General features: G+C 38.6%; 1 protein-coding gene across 7 annotated transcripts in view; it reads left to right on the top strand.

The window, feature by feature from the left end:
- Positions 1-14,891, top strand: part of KLHL15 (kelch like family member 15) — a 36,410-nt gene extending 21,519 nt beyond the window's left edge. For 5 of the 7 annotated variants that reach the window (XM_082304139.1, XM_082304137.1, XM_082304136.1 and 2 more), the window contains one exon: positions 994-7,931. In XM_082304139.1, coding sequence (XP_082160265.1) covers positions 994-2,103 — 1,110 coding nt within the window. In that variant the 3' untranslated portion in view covers positions 2,104-7,931. Of the gene's footprint in view, positions 1-993; positions 7,932-14,183 lie in introns of those variants that run through there. The other 2 variants (XM_082304140.1, XM_082304138.1) reach the window with 2 other exon arrangements.
- Positions 14,892-18,365: the final 3,474 nt, after the last annotated feature.

The following is an 18,365-nucleotide window of genomic DNA, read 5'->3' as shown; positions in this document are numbered from 1 at the left end:
AGACCAGACTGTACAGGAAAAGTGCAGCGTCTTTGAAGAGAATCACATGGTGACCCGAGGGCTGCCTGGAGCTAGATTTATTAAAATATTCAAGACAGGGATGTGTTTTGGAATTGTCTCAAGACCAGTCTCAGGAACTTAAATTGGCTTAGATAGTAGGAAGAGTCCTGGAAAGGTAAATTCTTACAGTCTTCCCCTCCCTCCCCCCAACTCCAATAAAACTGAGCAGGGATAGCTCTTTTCAAATTGAGATAGCACCTATTGTACTATGTGGTAATTCAAAGGTTGTAACTCTCTGGGAAGTGGAAGTTTAAACCTGCCTCTGCAATTTACCAAATAAATGTGCAACCAAAGGATTGAGATGTTTTCCTCTTGTGTTAAAGGCATGCATTAACATGTGAAGACTGACAGAGGGGAAGCCATAAGGTAACCACCATGACGAGTGGTTAGTGTGATCACATGTTCTGAAGGAAGGGGTTTGGGTACCTTCCCTTCCCACTCTGCCCCAATTAAATAGCCCTGTGAGCGGAGCCTAGCATTTGGGAATAGCTGCTTGGGCTTGGTTGTGAGAGTTCAGTGGAAATTAGACTAGGGTAGGCCTTGGTAAACACAGAATGGGTCTGTAGAATGGTTTTCGAAATCAGGAAAATAGTGCATTTTTAATTTAAGTGCTTCAAGGATTAGGCAGAAGATGAACAGAGGCTTTTTTGGGTAGAAGGAATAATGATTTTTAGACTTGGGGATTTCAGTTGTGCCAAATTCCAGCTTAAATTCTTCATGTGAGTATTCTGCTGAAAATGTTAGTCACTGCTGTTAATTGCTAAATTGCCTTCTGGATTTTGGATACCAGTACGTTAGCTTAACCCTCCATGCACAAATGCAATTGCTCTCAAGATTACCTGAATGAAACTAAGTAAAATAATCATAGTCATTTAGGTTTTCTGGATTGTTTCTCTTGGTCAGAATTTTAATATCTTTTAAATGTATTCATAGGTAAAAACATCAGAATTTTATCGATACTCCCGGCAGCTGCGACATGAGGTTGACCAAGCCATGAATTACTTTCATAGCGTTCACCAACAGCCTTTGATGGAAATGAAATCGAACAAAATTCGTTCTGCCAAACCCCAGACTGCAGTATTTAGAGGAATGATAGGACACAGTATGGTAAACAGTAAAATTCTTCTCTTGCACAAACCAAGGGTCTGGTGGGAACTAGAAGGCCCTCAAGTACCTTTACGACCAGACTGCCTTGCCATTGTGAATAACTTTGTGTTCCTATTAGGTGGGGAAGAACTGGGGCCAGATGGCGAGTTTCATGCTTCATCCAAAGTGTTTAGATATGACCCAAGACAGAACACTTGGTTACGAATGGCAGACATGTCTGTTCCACGTTCTGAGTTTGCTGTTGGCGTTATTGGGAGGTATGTTTATGCAGTGGCCGGGAGAACCAGGGATGAAACGTTTTACTCAACTGAACGGTATGATATTACTGAAGATAAATGGGAATTTGTGGATCCCTATCCAGTCAATAAATACGGACATGAAGGGACTGTGCTTGGTAACAAGTTGTATATCACTGGTGGAATTACATCATCTTCAACTTCTAAGCAAGTGTGTGTGTTTGATCCCAGTAAAGAAGGGACAGTAGAGCAGCGAACAAGGAGAACTCAAGTGGTCACTAACTGTTGGGAGAACAAATGCAAAATGAATTATGCAAGATGCTTTCACAAAATGATTTCTTATAATGGTAAGCTTTATGTCTTTGGTGGTGTCTGTGTGATCCTAAGGGCCTCCTTTGAATCTCAAGGATGTCCTTCTACAGAGGTTTATGACCCAGATACTGATCAATGGACTATATTGGCTTCTATGCCAATTGGTAGGAGTGGTCATGGTGTAGCTGTTCTGGACAAACAGATAATGGTTCTCGGAGGCCTTTGTTACAATGGTCATTACAGTGATTCCATTCTCACCTTTGATCCAGAGGAAAACAAATGGAAAGAAGATGAATATCCGAGGATGCCGTGCAAGCTGGATGGCTTACAAGTCTGCAGCTTGCACTTTCCTGAATATGTTTTGGAGCATGTTAGACGTTGCAGCTAAAACAGAATGAACAACTCAATGAAATACAAAAAGCTAAACCTAATTTGTCAAAAAATACAAACCAGTTGAATTCCTTCAGAGACATTGCCTTGTGTATAAGAACAACTGCTAAATGCTTAACAGAAACAGAATGTACAGGGAGAGTACTTACCAAGTTTATTAGAAAAGCCAGTAGTTGGTCTGATATTGTAAAAGCTTTGTTTTTTTTTTAACAAACATAATTGTAAGTAGGGGAAAGAAAAATATATTTTTGAGTGTGGTTATTTTTTTGGTAACATTTTATGTCCATAATACTTTCTTCTCGTTTTTTTTTTTGGTTTTTTTTTTTTTTTTTTATGACCATTATACCACACTGCTTCTGAAATCAGTTGAGTTTAACAAAATATTTGTGGAAGGAAGAAAGACTTTATTTTCATTCTTTTATTGAGCATCAAATTAAAGTTCATAATCTGTACTATGGTACAACCAGGTTTAAAAGAACAAAACTAAAATATTTCTATATTTTATGTTGTCTTTTGCATGCTTTTCCCATTAATTGCAAAGTATTCTCAAATCTGCTAGGTGTTTGGTTTTTTTTTTTTTTCTCTTATATACATTCAAGAATAATCTTAACCCCTTTGCATGACTTTTTTCCTGGTTTTGTATAGTAGTACCAGTAAGTCTAACAAAACGCAAATTACACATTTTCTACTAAATTGAAAACAAAATGTTTTTATATTCAAAACACTATTTCTATGCTGCCTTCTATTGTCTGCATTGTGTTTGTTGGTGAGTAAAAAATACATACACACACATGCATACACTGTAAAAGCTATATATAAATACATCTTTTTATGTGCAGCTACAATATTATATTTTAACTAGTGCACAGATTCAGCCATATCTGTTGAATTTAAGGTATAGTACTATCCTTTAATGAGCTAAATAATTTGAAGTTCTTAAGTAACTGGAGGCCTCGTTTGGTATTGAAGTATCTTATCTTTAGTATATACTGATTGATTCAGTAACTTTAAACTCTTTATATCAATGCTACATAATGAACTGTTGATAATTTGTTATTTTATAAATTATTTTTTAAAAAGTAAACACATCTTACCTGAGTTTCTTTTATGTTTGAATGTACTGCCCAGTCTTCTTTTTTTAGGAAAATGGAAAATGTCAATAAGCAAATGCTCAGCACTGCTTTGACCCACAGTTATTTTCGGAACTGGATAAACTACAGTGTCTTCTCAGTACTTTACTTGTACTCGTACTTCAGTATGAGTATTTTGTTTGTACTCATATTGAAGTGGTATAATATTTTTTTATTATTATTTTAATTATCGACTGCTATGAACTACTGTGTTTTGAAAATGTGGAGTTAGGTGGTTGGATGGTTAGTACCATTTGTATTTCCTTTACAAAAAAATCTACACAACTATAGCTACTGACCTAGGAGTGCCTGAATCGAGATGTGCGGTCCAAGAGGGCTTGGACCAGAGCTCCATTCTGTTAACTTGCAGATATTACTGACAGTAGATTGGTAAGAATTATCTGCCAAGACATAAATAATAACAGTAATTACATTCTGATTATATTTAATGATGTGAAATAAGCCACTTCTAGAATCTAAAGGAGAGATTTGGAGAAGTTGAAGGCTCACGCTCTAGTTCAGATGTGTAGGGGCAAAATGCTGAAACATGCACCTGCATATTTTGTAAAATCTTACGCTGCTGTGTTTCACTTTAAGCAACAGACTTTACTTTATATGCAGCAATGCAAAACCACTTTATTCAGCATCTTCCAGTCAGAAATCACTGTAGAAAAGGAATGTACAGTACTCAGGGAGTTCAAAAGAATGCACTTACGAAGGGACCAAAATCACCCTAAATTTCCTTTGTTAAAAATAACACCTACTTGCCTAAACTAAGCTTGAAATAGTTGATAGAAGTTAAAACAACCTGTAAAACTTCTCATACTTGTATTCTGATATTTTTGTTGTAATTACGTTCTGGGTTGAGATGTGAGGATTTGGAGCTATATGGCAAGTTGGCAGACCTTCTTTTTTAATTAGAAATGATTTATTGATAGAGTATTTTCTTTCCATATGTTTTAACAGAAAGAAAGAATGTACGCCATCGTAGCTGTAGTGATAAGTTACTTAGACCAGTAGTGACTGGACCGAATACTGACTCAGCCTTCTGATGCAGACTAGTTTGCAGTTTAAATTTAAGTATTTTTTAATTAAAATTCAGTTTACTGAATTAGAAATCTAATTTACTTTCTTAATAGCTTAAGTTAAAGCCAGCATGGCTTACACTAAAACCTCAGTTTCACTGTGAGAATTGTGTGTACATCACCCTGCATGGTTGCCGAGATAAACTGACTCCAGTAGGTGCTGGCTATGTGCAAGTAAAAAGGTTCTACTGTACATAGTTCATGGAATACTGGGGCACAAGAGAAAAAACAAGTTTTTTTTTTTAAACGTTTTATTCTTTTTCTCACCAGCTCATTTCTCAATAAGTTTATGCGGCAGCAAAAACTAATCCTGCTTGAGAAGGCTTTCACAGGCATGTTACGTATAGTACGGAGTACTTCACTTTTATCTAGGGCCAGTCTGGGGAATGGATGTGGTTCTGGATATCTGGTCTTCTATGATTCAGGTGTAGTAAAGAGACGTGGACAAGACTTTATTAAAAATAATGGTAAGGGTGGGGGTGTCTCAAGTTATGTTTTTGAGCCTCCATTTAAGCACCTTCTGAAGTTCTCTGTGCTCAGCAACTGCCACTAAAGTCATTGGTGAGTATTGACACTTGAAACATGAAGAACCAGATCATTTTTAGGTGCTCTGCTTTTAAGTTCATATTTATCTTCAGACGCCCAGTTCTGAAAGATGTTGTTCAGGACCGTAATAGTAATTATTCTGTCAAATTCTAACTTGAACTGTTGGTTGCAGCTTCCCTGAAGTTGTGTCTCTGTTGAGAAGCTGGCTGTAACCTTTCAAGCATTAGGAATGATTGGAATTTGCTTGGGTTTAGAACATGTGGGGGTGTGTGAGAATGTTTTGGTAATTTACATTTCTACCGTGCTTTTATTGTTTCAAACATGAAATTTAACATTAGCCTACATTGTCTTCTCCATTGCAGTGGAACTTTTGAGGCAGTTATTTTTGTTACTTTATATATCAGAAGGATTTTTTTTTTAATTGAAAGTTTCTGTTTGTGTTTGCTTTTAGTATTTAGCTCCAGATAATTTAGTGTTTAAATAAAAGCAAAACTAAACTGGCTAATAAGAATTGCCTATTACTATAAAATTTTAAGCATTATGATCAGATTAATATGAGTTTTAAACACATTTAAATGCCTCTCATTTGTCAAGGAAAAGGTAAGTTATGATCTTCGATTAGTAAGTTTGGGGGGGTTTCTTCTTCTATTCCCACCCCAACCATAATGGAATACCAGCAAATCTGACCTCACCACGTATTTAAAATTTAACACATGACCTGCGTTTAAACAGCAAGTGTACTTGCCATTTCTTAAAAAGGTGGACATGGTGAGTTACAGTCCAGGGTTTTTTTTCACATGTACAGCAAAAATGTATCAGCTTCATGTCTTAATTTAGCAACTAGCTCCAGGAGGAAATTTTGTTTTCAAATGAGCCAGAATGGACAAAAAGCATAGTGCTTCTGTAAAGGGGTTGGATGCTGCCAGTTCACATTCTGCATGCTGTTACGTCTGTTTTTAGGGGACAGATGATTTTTTTTCAAAGTGCTGCATAAGGAAAAAATTTCTCATTTCCCCCCACGAAGTGTTGGTAGTAGTTTCATAGTGGGAGGTATTAGGTGGCAAAAAAACCTTTTGAAATTTTTTTCCCCGTTGATTCAGCTGAAGGAAAGCAGTACTTGATTTTACAAAGGCTCTGCTATTTCAGAAAGCACTGCTAGCAAGAGGGGCTAGTGGCAGCATATGAGCTACCTGGCAACCTGCTTTTATGTTACTGTCTTTTGAAAAGTGTGGATGCCCTACTTTCTGCAGTATGATAGCAGTCCTGTTATAACTAGCTCTAAGGGTTTGTGACTTTAATATTTCTCTGGTTTCTGAGATTCACAGATGTTTTTTCTTGAGGACCTCCTACCTTACAAACCCAAGTGCTGTGTTTTTTTCATGCTGGTAATACGATAACTATTTGCATCGGGGACGAAGCTTCACTTGACACTCAGGAAGCAAAGGATAAAATTCAGCAGGTACAAATTCAGATCGGTTTAAAAAGAAAAACATTGCTTAATTCATTATGTCCATTCTTTTGCAAAAGGAGAGTAAGCATTATGGGGAGATGCTAACGGCTCTTTAAAAAGAAACTTCAAATTTCTGTCAGTATTTATATGACAAAGTCTTTTTACAAATAGTCGCATTTGTACAGGTATTTTACCTTTTTAATATATTTTTCCTTACCAGAAAAAAAAAAGGTAGTGAATTGGGCCCTTGATTCTTTTAACACTTCAAATGTGTACTTCACATATGTGAACAGTCCAATATAAAGAAAACAGAAAACTGTAAGGTACTTAAAAAAAAAAAAAAAAAAAGTGCAAATGTTATTAAACCTGTGCTTAAGTGTTTATAGGGTTGAGGGCATCAAAGAAAACATCCGTCCTGCTCTCTTTCCATTAATAAAAATATAGCTGGTGAAGTTACTGGAGTAAGCGTGGTCCATCATATGTGGCAGGGCTCACTGAAGGAGAGTGGGAAAGAACATAACTGGAAAGCATGTGTAATCTATTTAAAACAAAGCTTGCCGGTGTCCTGTAGCTAACATTTTGAGATTTTAATGTTTGTAAAACAATCTGAAGCTGATTGAAATAAATACTAATGACTACTTTTGCATCTGTATTCTATTTTTGAAAGTTGGTGAGTAACTTTAAAATTTCCATTTGTGTGGGTAAACTTCATAAAACATAGTTGTATGTGGCAGGTGGCAGAAAAACTGACTTGCTTTGAGCACAACTTTCCTGGATTCCCCTCTACTAATTTTTTTTTTTTACTTCCCAGATTTCAATTAATGTTTATATAGTCTTTTAAAAATAACGTTCAATTTCAGATACCTTTGGATTAATATTAAGTTGGTAGCTAGGGGAAAACCACTTCTATTTGAAGATGGTAGTTTTTATTTATGGCTCTGGTAGAAAACCTTATTGTAAGTCTAGAAAATACAGTGTTATGTAAAGTTAGCTATACTTAGGGGGCTTTTATTACCTCAGTGGGACCCACCTAACTTTTATGTCAGTTCTGGGAATGGGTGAAGGGAAGAGTGAGCTATGTTTTTATTTTAAATATTTTTCCCTAAATATTGTTATTTTTGTAGATCTTTTTAAAATAAATTATTATATGCTGGAGATTGCAATTCCACTATAGTATCCCACTTGATTGCAGTGTACAATATCAGATTGTTTGTATTGAAAAGAATGTATTTGATAAGTATTTGATAAGTTAACAGGAAAAGGTATTTTCAAATTGTGCTGTGTTTGTGTCTAGCAATTGGAAATACTTTTCCTATAGAAAATTAAAATTACATATATATGACTTCATATGTACATTTGGATTAACTGTCTAATGATTACTCCAGGGCTGCTATAGACTTCTCTGAATAATTTAAGAATTGCCTCTTTTTAACTGTTTTAAAGCCTTTTATTCCTGTCTTCTTTCGGCAGAAAGTAATTTTCCCTAGCAATGGATACAGTATGCTCAGACTTGCATAAGCGCTCTGTTCGGGTTTTAAACAGAAAAAATGTATAAAATGTGTATAAAGAAAAGTGTAAATAAAATATTTTTAATCTTTAAACATGCTTGTGTAAACTTTGTAATGCTGAAAGTGTAGTGGACCTGGATTACTTTCTACAGGACTTCAGAGTTTACTTGGTTAAGCAACTCTTCAAAAATGTTGCGTTGCTATAATTCATGACCTTGTGTTAAAGTTATCCCAACAAGAAAAGTTGGATGTCCTTCTATAGCATCAAGATATCTTTAGCTGTATTTTACAGTCTTCCCAGTTTTAATTGCTGTAGTGCATTCACGTGTCTACTCTGCATTTCAAGCTTGACATAATGTTCGGAGTTGACTTCATTGTTACATTTGTAACTCAGCGTCCAGGCATAAATTTAAACTCTAAGACTGAAAAGCGAAGCCAGCCTTTGGTGTGAGTCAGCGGCCAGGAGAAGAGGCTGTTCCCCGCTCTCGAGTACGTGGAACCGCGGGCTCTGAGGCAACATGCGTTCATCACGCACTTGGACCTCAGAGTGCCAGAAGGCCAAGTCATACTGCTTAACGTTTCCCATAACAGGAAGGGGAAACTTCATTTCAGGATTAAAGTGTCAGATTAGAACAACGTTCAATACCAAGAAAAGGGCGGGGGGGCAGGGCAGGTAAAAGAGGAGGTTATGATCTTATTTTCTCAAGCAGTCTGATGAAAGCCTTCCTTGTCAGTCCCTTGCCACACTTTCCTCTGCCACTCTTTTTCGCCACCTCTCTTGCTGTCAGATCAAAGCCCCTGGTTTAAAAATCTGCTATCAGAAATGTTTGAAAATAACTGTGGTTTTTTTTTTTTTTTTTTTTAATATTGAGTAGAATTTTAATTTTATTTTAGTGCTTTGAATGACTTAAAACTTTATTTGCATGATGTAGCTTCCCTCCCCCCCCTTTGGTAACTTGACTTCATCCTACAGTAAGTAATACTGCTTAATGGGACAATGCTGTGGATGAATTTGTGCTGGTCCCAGTGGGATGCGTCATGGGAGGAAGGGCCTCTTTTAATTGTGATGTGTCCCCATTTTGGGGGTCAAAAGGAGACCAAATGTATTAGACTGCTGTCATCTTCTCTTCCACTGTACCAATCTTTTCACACTGTAAATGTTATTTACAATTATTTTTGTTCGCCTTTTTAATTTCCTTTCTCTGTGAGCCAGGTTGTATTTTTGACAATACCCTTCTTCCACGATGCTACACTGGCCAACTTGACTTATTGTTAGCACCTCTGTAGTTCATAAGGAATCTCCAATAATGGTTCCATTATTTCACTAAGGAGAGCTCTCACATTTTAACTGGTTCATAGTTGCTCATACCAAATTCTTCACTTTTTTGGAACGTGCAGCCTTATTTTTTGGCAGCAGTTCAGTCATCTGTGTTCCCTTGTTTTGTGTGATATGAAATTAATGTTAGTTTCGCAAAGGGTTTTTTCAGTTAATTTCTTCCAGATTCTTTGGTATAAGTTATCCACCCTTGTTGACTTAATTCTTAATGTCAACAGATGTTCCCCCTTGGTTACAGATTAGGTTTTTGGGGGTTGGGTTTGTGGTTTGTTTTTTGTTGGTTTTTTTTTTTTTTTTCTTTTCTGATTCCATCATCTTCCTAATATGGAAAGGAAAACTGTTGCTTTGGGCGTTGCACAGATTCTGTATTAGTTCTGTACCTTTTGAGTTCATAACATACTCGTGGACATGTGATACCCCACCCAGCCTTTAGCCTATCAAGTCTTACTGATGTTTCAATGTCATCTTTTAATCCGAGTGCCTTCTTGTCCGAGGCAACTTTCTTGGCACGTGCAAAATTCTCATTCTTTCAAGGGAGAGGGTAGGGAATATGTGTAATGACAGCTTTAATTTCTTGTTTTCATTAACACTTCCCACTTTTACATTTGATGCTTTAGTTGTGCTGACAGGTGCTTTAGGTGATGTTTACAGGCAAAAATAAACCTCATCATGATCTCTGTGTAAGTACCCAGTGACTCTTCAGTGATCTATCCATTGGAATGAATGCCAGCATTAAGCATCACATGCTCAGCACCGAGCCTTCTAGATTGATGCTATGTAGTACTTGAGGAAGTAAAAAAATACTCTTTTTGCCATGTACCTGACATCTGTCAAATGTGTCTCCTGGTGATGTCACCCTTGGTAGCAATTCTCCTGTATTATGGATAAATGTTGCTTAATAAGTGGGGCTGAAAAAAAAACTTGTTTTCTAATGAGATAGATGGCTTTAATGGTTAACCCTTTTATTGCGCTATTTAATTTTACCAGACAGGTATGTCTTTGGCCTAAACTGGCAGCCTCCTTTCCCATGCCCATTCAGTATGTCCTCAGGCATGTTCTCAGCATTGGTTTGTTTGCTTTTTTTTGTCATGTCGCTCATCTCACAAGTTTGAGTTACACCAACCATATAATTCTTTTTCTATGTGAGAAAAGTTATCTCCTATGGTGAATTGTGCATGTTATGGGTCTGTTTATATGTATTTGAGTACTACTGATGAGACTTTCTGACTTTACCATCCGTTCTTTGTCAAAAGAATTGCATAATGCTAACTGAAAGCAAGTATTTCCCCCATGCTTAACTTCCACAGTCTCGGGAGAAATTCCAAGGTGGTCAGTTTACCTTAGCAGATTGCTGAAGTCATATAAAATACGTGGGCTTGTGCTTGTGGTGGTGATGCTGGTGTCAATGCAGGGCATGGCCTAAGCACTTTCCCCTATGTTGGTGTATTGATGGCCTTCGTTTTCACTCCTGGAAAGCAAGAAGTCGCTTTGCTGTCACCTTGCACCTCTCAGAAAGCCCTCATGGCTTATTTATTCCCAGGAAGGAGTCCTAGTCACTCGGGTGTCCTTGATCGGCTGAGGATGTTCCATAGGATTTGCCTCGTGTCACACGGGCTCTCACTTCTTCCTCTGGCTCTTACAGGTAGTTCTGCAAGGATTTTTTTTTATCTCAGACAGGTGGCAACTTGATACCGAGAACTTATTTTAACTTATTATACTGAAACCCAAAACACCAAAAATTAAAGTTTCAGAAGACGACATTTCAGAGTGCAAAACCTTTTATATATATACATATGTGTGTGTGTGTGTGTGTATGTATTTTCTCATTCTCAGTTCATTTATTGCAATCGGGAAGAATTACTGTCAAGGAATAGTTTTTCCTTCACTGTTTCTCCTGACAGATTATCCAAAACACTGAAAAGAATTATGTAGTCAGAAAAAAATACAGGTGATGATAATTAGCTGAACTATAGCTTTTAATTTAACAACTTTTCATGGTCTTAAAGTTGGGAGCTGATCCAATTAACAACCTTATTGGAAGTGTTTTAGCTGATTTCTGAAAGAGCTGCATTTTGGCTCGGTACTGTTCTCTGAAAACAAGGGGAGTGAGGCTGACCTCTACATAAGTTAAATAAACTAAATACTTCAGCCAAAGAAATCTCGGTGCAAAATTGCTAACACCCAAATAATCAACCAGCTGTACTTTGCAGAAGTTACAAACCTTACAAAATTATCACAGTTGCTCAGTTTTAGTTTAGTCCTAGCTTTGCGGTGTAGAGATTTTTATTTTTCCCATGGTAAAAATTAATTACAAGAATGTGTGTTTTGCTGAACTTGTTAAACCGGTGTAGGGAGCCATGCTTGCAGATTTGCAGCCTTGTTCAAAGCAGGGCAGAATGCATTAAAGTGACTAGAAGTGTTAGCAATTTTCCAGTGCCTTAACTTTTGAAGATTTATGCATCTGCTGTGAATAGAAAGCGTCCAATATCCTACAGAGATAATGCCTGGGACCAGGCATACAATTTACCCGCTTCATATTCCCATTCGTCTGTATCCCCCAGGCTTTTCGGTTTGTGAAATTGGCATCCCTTGATGTTCAGTGAAGTCGCTCCTGTTTGTAACATCCAGTTTCTGTACCTGTATAATACCAGGCATTGTTACACACAGAGAGGAGTAAGAACCTATTCAATCACACCTGAGAAATGTGACATTTTTCTCATCTATAAAACTGCCAAAGCAAGCTAAAGCATTGTTTTTTGCCTGTGCCAGCACCATATTGTACTAATTTACGAGACTGCAGAGGTAGTTTCAAATGCTGTGCTAGAGAGAAACAGTTAAAAGTAAAGACAACGTCAGTCTGCGCACTGCTACCCCCTGCCCCTTCAGTTCCTACACCATAAGCTGCAACTATGCTAGCCATAGCCCTCCTCCATAGGGTGTGGGGGCAAAAACATAAAGGACTTCACATTAGGAGAAGTAGTAGGTGATAACACGTTAAACATATGAGGGATCACTGGGGGAAACTATCTAAATGACAGACTTCATTAGTGATTGTGAAAGACCCCTGAAACATGTCCTAGAGTTTCCTAAACGCACTTCAGGATTAAGCATGTGTAAGGTTGAGTGTTACTCCTTTGTGGAAAATGCTCCCAGAATGGAAGCAGTGGTTGAAGGTACTGGACATGATGGTTTTTGATCAATGTGAGGCAAAGGAATAGAAAGGTGCAAAACCAGCCTGAACGATGCCATGGTACCAAAGAGCAAGGAACTGTAGCAGGACTTCCTGGCTAACAAGTACTCTCCACAGAAACACAGGGTTATGTCCTGAAAAGGGCATCTTGCTTCCAGTTTTGCCTCATACCTCTCATTCTCTCTCAATCGCATACGTCCTCTTCGGTTTTGCTAGCTTCTGTAGAGCTTGAGAAGAGCGACGTGTTGGCTGCACGGCCACTGTAGTGGCCCAGTAAGAGTAAAATGAAGAGGTGACTGATGAATTGTATGGAAATGAAGATCTAGAAAAGAAAAATATTTAAAAGCCAAATACAGGCTTTTCCTCTCAAAAAGGGTGTTACTTCAGACTGAACAAATAAAGCCATGAAACCAAATTCTGCCTTCTAGAAATAGAATAGTAAAGGTTTTCCCTTATGCTCTTCTGTTACATCAAATGATGGTGGCAGCATCAGTGAAGAAGAAATTGGATGATTCTTTATGTGCTGCTCAGCTCCGTCTCCCTTCTTGTTCAAGCTGCACGACAAACCCCTGCAGAACGGTCTGCTGCTCTTCTGGTCCCTAGGATCCTGTAAGGCTTCGAGCCCCCGCCTTGGGGCTTAACGGGGAAGCACGTCAGAGCTTAAGCCAAGACCCAAGTATAGGCTTCGCTACTGGAGTACACAAATCTTTTTCTATTTCTCAATAACTTGTATCATGCAAGATGCCACGCAGCAGGCAGTGGTACGTGCTGCCTTCTCTAGCTGGTCTCTGCGTGTGTGTGTGAGTGGTAAGTCCCGTGGACTTCACTGTAACTCCTCTCACTCTTACAAGTGTGCGTAGATACTGTTAGAAACATGAAAATGCAATTTCCTAACAGCAAAAATAAAGACACTAGAGTACTTTCAGTAATAGACTGTAATAATCATGTAATGGTATATTTCTATATAATAAGCATATAATACATTCTGCTTCTCATTCATGGGAGAGCTACATCTTGTGCCCTGGTAGAAAGTAAAATAAAAATTAAAAGCCTTCAAAAATGATCATCCTGAAAGTCATTATAAGTAACAAAGTAAGCTCAGCCTGTCACTCTTAATTATTAAAGAGGCAGCATAGTAAAAGAAGGAATGCATGCCTTTAATTGGAAATTATTTGGTAGACCTCGAAACTGTCATTGAGGTAAATAAAGTACTACATTTAATATATATACATTTATGAAGATACTGATGTCAATACATTTATAGGCAGATGAGGTAAAGATATCCACATCATCTTGCTAAGAAATTAAGGATTACTGTGAAAATGATTTTTAAGGTAAAAAGATTTGATGCACTAAATACCTAAAGAGACTGGCAAGAGATGCAAGGCCATTCACCTTTTAGCCTCAGTTAATTTCCAAAATGCATCCAGCTCAACTGAAATCCGAGATGCATTTGGATTTTGACAGGAGTTGGACTTGTTGTGATGGGTGCTTAAGGGCATCAAAAAGGTGTTTGTGTTCTCTCTGCTACTCGTAGCATCTATCTGTGCTTTAGAAGACGATTGCTACACCACGCATTAGCTGACATCTCTGTTAGTAGTATCAACAACTTGTTAACAGAAGAATTATTCGTCAGTGCTGGAAGGGAGTAATTGGAAAATGTGGAACTAGAGCTACTGATGACTGCAGTGAGAAGTCACGGATTTGAATTAGGGAAGGAATGTTTGGGTGTTTAACCATGGCGATGTCAAAAGTGAAACTATATGCAGTGTGATTACACCGGGGTTTTTTTTGCATGATGTGTTTCTCTTTTCTACCTGTCCCCTGTCTTAGAATATAGGATCTTTATTTGGAAAGCACTGAGTATACTTTGGATGCTGTCAGAACGTGACAAAGCTGATGAGACAGCACGCGCTGAAATTCAAGTACTGGTTTACCCTCGATGCGAATGCAGTAACGCCTTTGCTGCAATTAAAGGTAGGTCAGCGGGAAAGCACAAAGAGCTCTGCAATGGCATCTGTCCTTAACGTTCAGTTTACTTTCTGAATATACGACTTCGGACCTCCTAACTGCCAAAACAGCACCTCTGACAAACATTGAAAACCAACCCGCCTGAAGTATGAAAAGCAAAAGCACAAGGTAAGTTTCACTCCAAATAAAACAGTGTCATTAAATACAAAAATCTGCTCAATCCCTTTTTTTTTTCCCCAAGTTAGGAAGTGAATGAAGTAGAAACAATAAAAGAATATTCTTATGAATCTGTGAACTACACTCCCTTCATAAAGACACTGGGAAAGGTCCATCGTCACGCACCCCTATAAAAGCCCGTTCAATTAGCTGTTTAACAAATACGTGCTAAAAGTGACGGGAACGTGAGAAATGGACCGTGTGCCTTGGAGACCCACCTGGAAAAGCTGGGTACCTGACACGTCGCCTCCGACTGCACATTGTGCGGAGCATTTAGAAAGCCAGGCTCATGGCGTTAGGTGAAGCTGCTTAACAACTGGAAGTTGAGTTTCTTGGAGCCCTCGTGGTTGTGTATTTTCTGTTAGCTACATATTTTCAAAAGAACTTGAAGAGACATCTGCCAAACAGCATTTTTTTCACTTAAAACACAACACAAAAAAGCTGTAAGAGGCAGAAAAGCAGTTTGTTTTATAAAGACCTTAAAAATAAATTCTAAACAGGCTGGCAAAACTGTAGTGGCAAGTCATGGTATTAAAAAATTAATTCATTTTAGTGAATAAAAGGTGGATGGAAAAATGTGTTCGTTTTTTTTTTTAAATACACAACAAGATTTATCATGAATATCAGAATAAGCCAACCTTTCAGAATTATAATGTATTCCAATGATCAGTGTGAGTAGGTAACTGCACGGATATTTAATGGGCAGATGTTACAAACTCACATTTTAACATGAATGTGCAACAAGTCTTTTTTTTTTTTTCCTACTGTACCTATAAATGTGTGGTAAATAACTGTTATTGTATTGGTAGTAAAGGACTGTTCTTATTTTCCTGACAAAAAATTAAACTGTAAATAAGCGATGTAATACAACATTATGAAAGCTCAGACTGTAATGGCTAAGGCAAAGCATTAGAGATCAAGTTTCTTAAATTGTATTTCTGCCTGGGCTGACATAGTTTGTGAACTGTGGCAACATTTTCAAGCTTCTCTGAGCTGCAGCTTTCTAAAGGAAAGATGTCTTTCACAAGTATTCAGAAAAGCCTGTTACCAAGGAAAGGGAAAAATACTGGCATGCAAAATAAAACTGAAACTTGGTGTAGGTTCTGACATTAGAAACAGCCCGGAGTCGATCATGCCAAAGCTCTTTATTCTGTGGCCTCAGCAGCAGAAACTTCAGCTCCTTTTTAAGTCCGTCTGACAATGTTTTGGACTGTGCATAATCCATTATGGCATATATTATCGTCGTCCTAGGGAAATTTTGCAGAGACAACCTTCTCCAGCAGTTATTCCTGCCACCAAAGTAGGCAGGGCTTTCATCCAGATTACTGGTAGACTGTAAAAGAACAATACCCCTACATGAAAGCTAATATATTTGTATTGTTCTTCTCTAGAAAGGTTTTCCCATTCTTTTTAATCAGTCATATCAATCACTTCAAAAATGAGCTTCCACATTACAGAAAAAAATGCACTGAAGATGCTGGAGCTGATAAAATTGTTTGGTTTAAAACATTTTATAAAACAACTATCTGTTCTTCAGATATTTGTATCTGTGTTACATAATTGTATCAATAATCGCTGTGTAGTCTCTGAATATAAATTGTTCGCAAAAATATGTATTTGTAACATATCCACCATTTTATATCCAGAAACAATGGGAATTTTCTTTACTGTTCATGTGCCAAACTTAAAAAGAGAATGCACTTGAAATATTCTTATGTCCTCTGTAACACTGGGAAACAGCCGGTCCCACCCACAGCCTGGGACTTGGCTTTGGTTGAGAACTCACCAGAGCAGGCACCGTTATCCACCTCAATGCCATCACTCCTCTCGGGGGCTCACCTGTCATTTTGAGCTTTGAAAATTTTCTTTCTCTAACTCCCTGAGGATGAGTAAAATGCATCAAGGAATGCGACTGCTTTGCAAACTACCCGGTCACTCTCCATGCTCGCACAAAACTGCCATAAAATACTGCAAAATCGGTTTTCCACAAATATTTGCTGCACCCTGACTGCTTATTTTCCACAGATATAACTGACTGTGCAAATCGTGATGCAATGGAGAAAGAGGCCCATTAGCATTCTTCACCTATCGGTCACTTACGTACATTTTAGATATAACTCTTCCTTGCTAAAGAGGGAATCTTCATAACCAAATCCATAATAAAATATCATTATCATCTGTTATCCTGTGGTTTGGGTACTGATGATCATCTTGTTCCATTCATTCGTGGTATTTCCAACATCCCGTTAACTTGCAAGCATCAGCTGCTGCCTGTGAAATACGGCAGAAAAATACAATAAAGCTTTAAAAAGAAAAGGCACAAACCTAAAGTCTTCTTACTTCACCTCACGTTGCTCCTGACAATAGTCCGACATGCCGACGAGTAAGAAGGACTGTCTGCTAATTTTACAGACAGCCTGTTGAGAAGCATCGCCCAGTTCTACAGTGCGATGGTTAAACATCCCCATTAGTCTGAAAAATACTTGTTCCTGCTGTCGCTGGTTCTATCAGGTCTGCAGAGAGACTGCAGTAAAGAAATGTGGGGATTTTCTTTGGGAGGGAATAACAAAAATTGTCATCACAAAGAAATTTTATAATTCTCTTCTAGTAGAGAGCGTGTACCTTGTCTCTTTCCACAACACCCTTCCCAGTGAACGATCTGCTGCCTTGTTCTTCAGGTGCTTTACCTTTTACATAAAAATTCTTTTTGAGAAAATTTTCCAGGACTAATAGGGTGCTGTTCTTCATATTCTAAAAGCGGTATTAACTATTTTAAATTACTATAATTTGAAAGGGGGGAACGACCTGAGAAAACTCGTAAAGCGAGAATTCATGTTATTTTCTTGAATGGCAAATTGGCTTGGTTTATTGTATCTGACGGGAATGTAGTACTCGTTATTTCTGATGTTGTTCTGCCCCTGAGTAGCAAGCCGGAGAGCGCAGGCTGCGTAGGAGACCCTCCCTCGCGGCAGATGCGAGCGGAGAAGACCTTGCTCCTGTCCAGCTCGCTCCGGTGAGCTGGCGGTGCCACGTCCTGGGCTGCAGAAACCAAGGAGTGTTCACGTACGGAGAAAGGCATAGCTTTATTGTTTCTAATTTAATATTTTGAGATCAGAAAGGCACGGAAGCCTACCTTGATCTCCGTACTCTAGCCCCATCCAAATTCTAATGGCATTGAGGTATCTCTGAATGTCCTTTATAAAGGCCAGAAGGGTTTACGCTGAACCATGCTTGCCGGTGTAAAGAATAGTGTGCGTGCACTTACAGCACTCCAGCACTTCTGGTTTTTTTATAAATAAGTTCTAAAGAGATGTTCCTGCACTGTAGCTACTGAAATTTAGAATATTTTCTATTACCAAGCTTCTTCCAGCATACGGTAAGCTAATTCAAAATAAGATCCGAGTCCAAAATAAGTCCAAATTTAAACAAGAATTCAAAATGTGCCTGATGTATCCCCCTTATGCATGAATACATCCTTGTACTGCTTTTAATAATTAGGATCTATAGAAATCACGCCCTCCCCTGGGCTAAACAGGCCATTGGGCCTCCTTTCCCTGAAATCCGACCGTGCACGGCTATTGCCCCATCTGCTTTTACCTCCTCTTCATTTTTCTCCCCTCTCCGCTCCCTTTATCCCCGGCTGCCGCCGTTGCCGCCGCCGCCGCCGCCGCTGCGGTCGCAGCGGCGGCGGCGGCGGCGGCAACGGCGGCAGCGGGAGGTTGATGGGCGGGGCCACAGTGGAAACCCCGCCCCCTTCGGCGTTGCCAGGTTACCGCGGCGCCGGTGGGCGGGGCCGAGGGGGGTGTCTGAGCCAATCGGCTCCGCCTC

The sequence above is a fragment of the Platalea leucorodia genome, assembly GCF_965183815.1.
Source record: "Platalea leucorodia genome assembly, chromosome: 2".
NCBI lineage: Eukaryota > Metazoa > Chordata > Aves > Pelecaniformes > Threskiornithidae > Platalea > Platalea leucorodia.
Note: the sequence above shows the minus strand (reverse complement) of the source record. Positions and strands in the feature narration are given on the sequence as shown.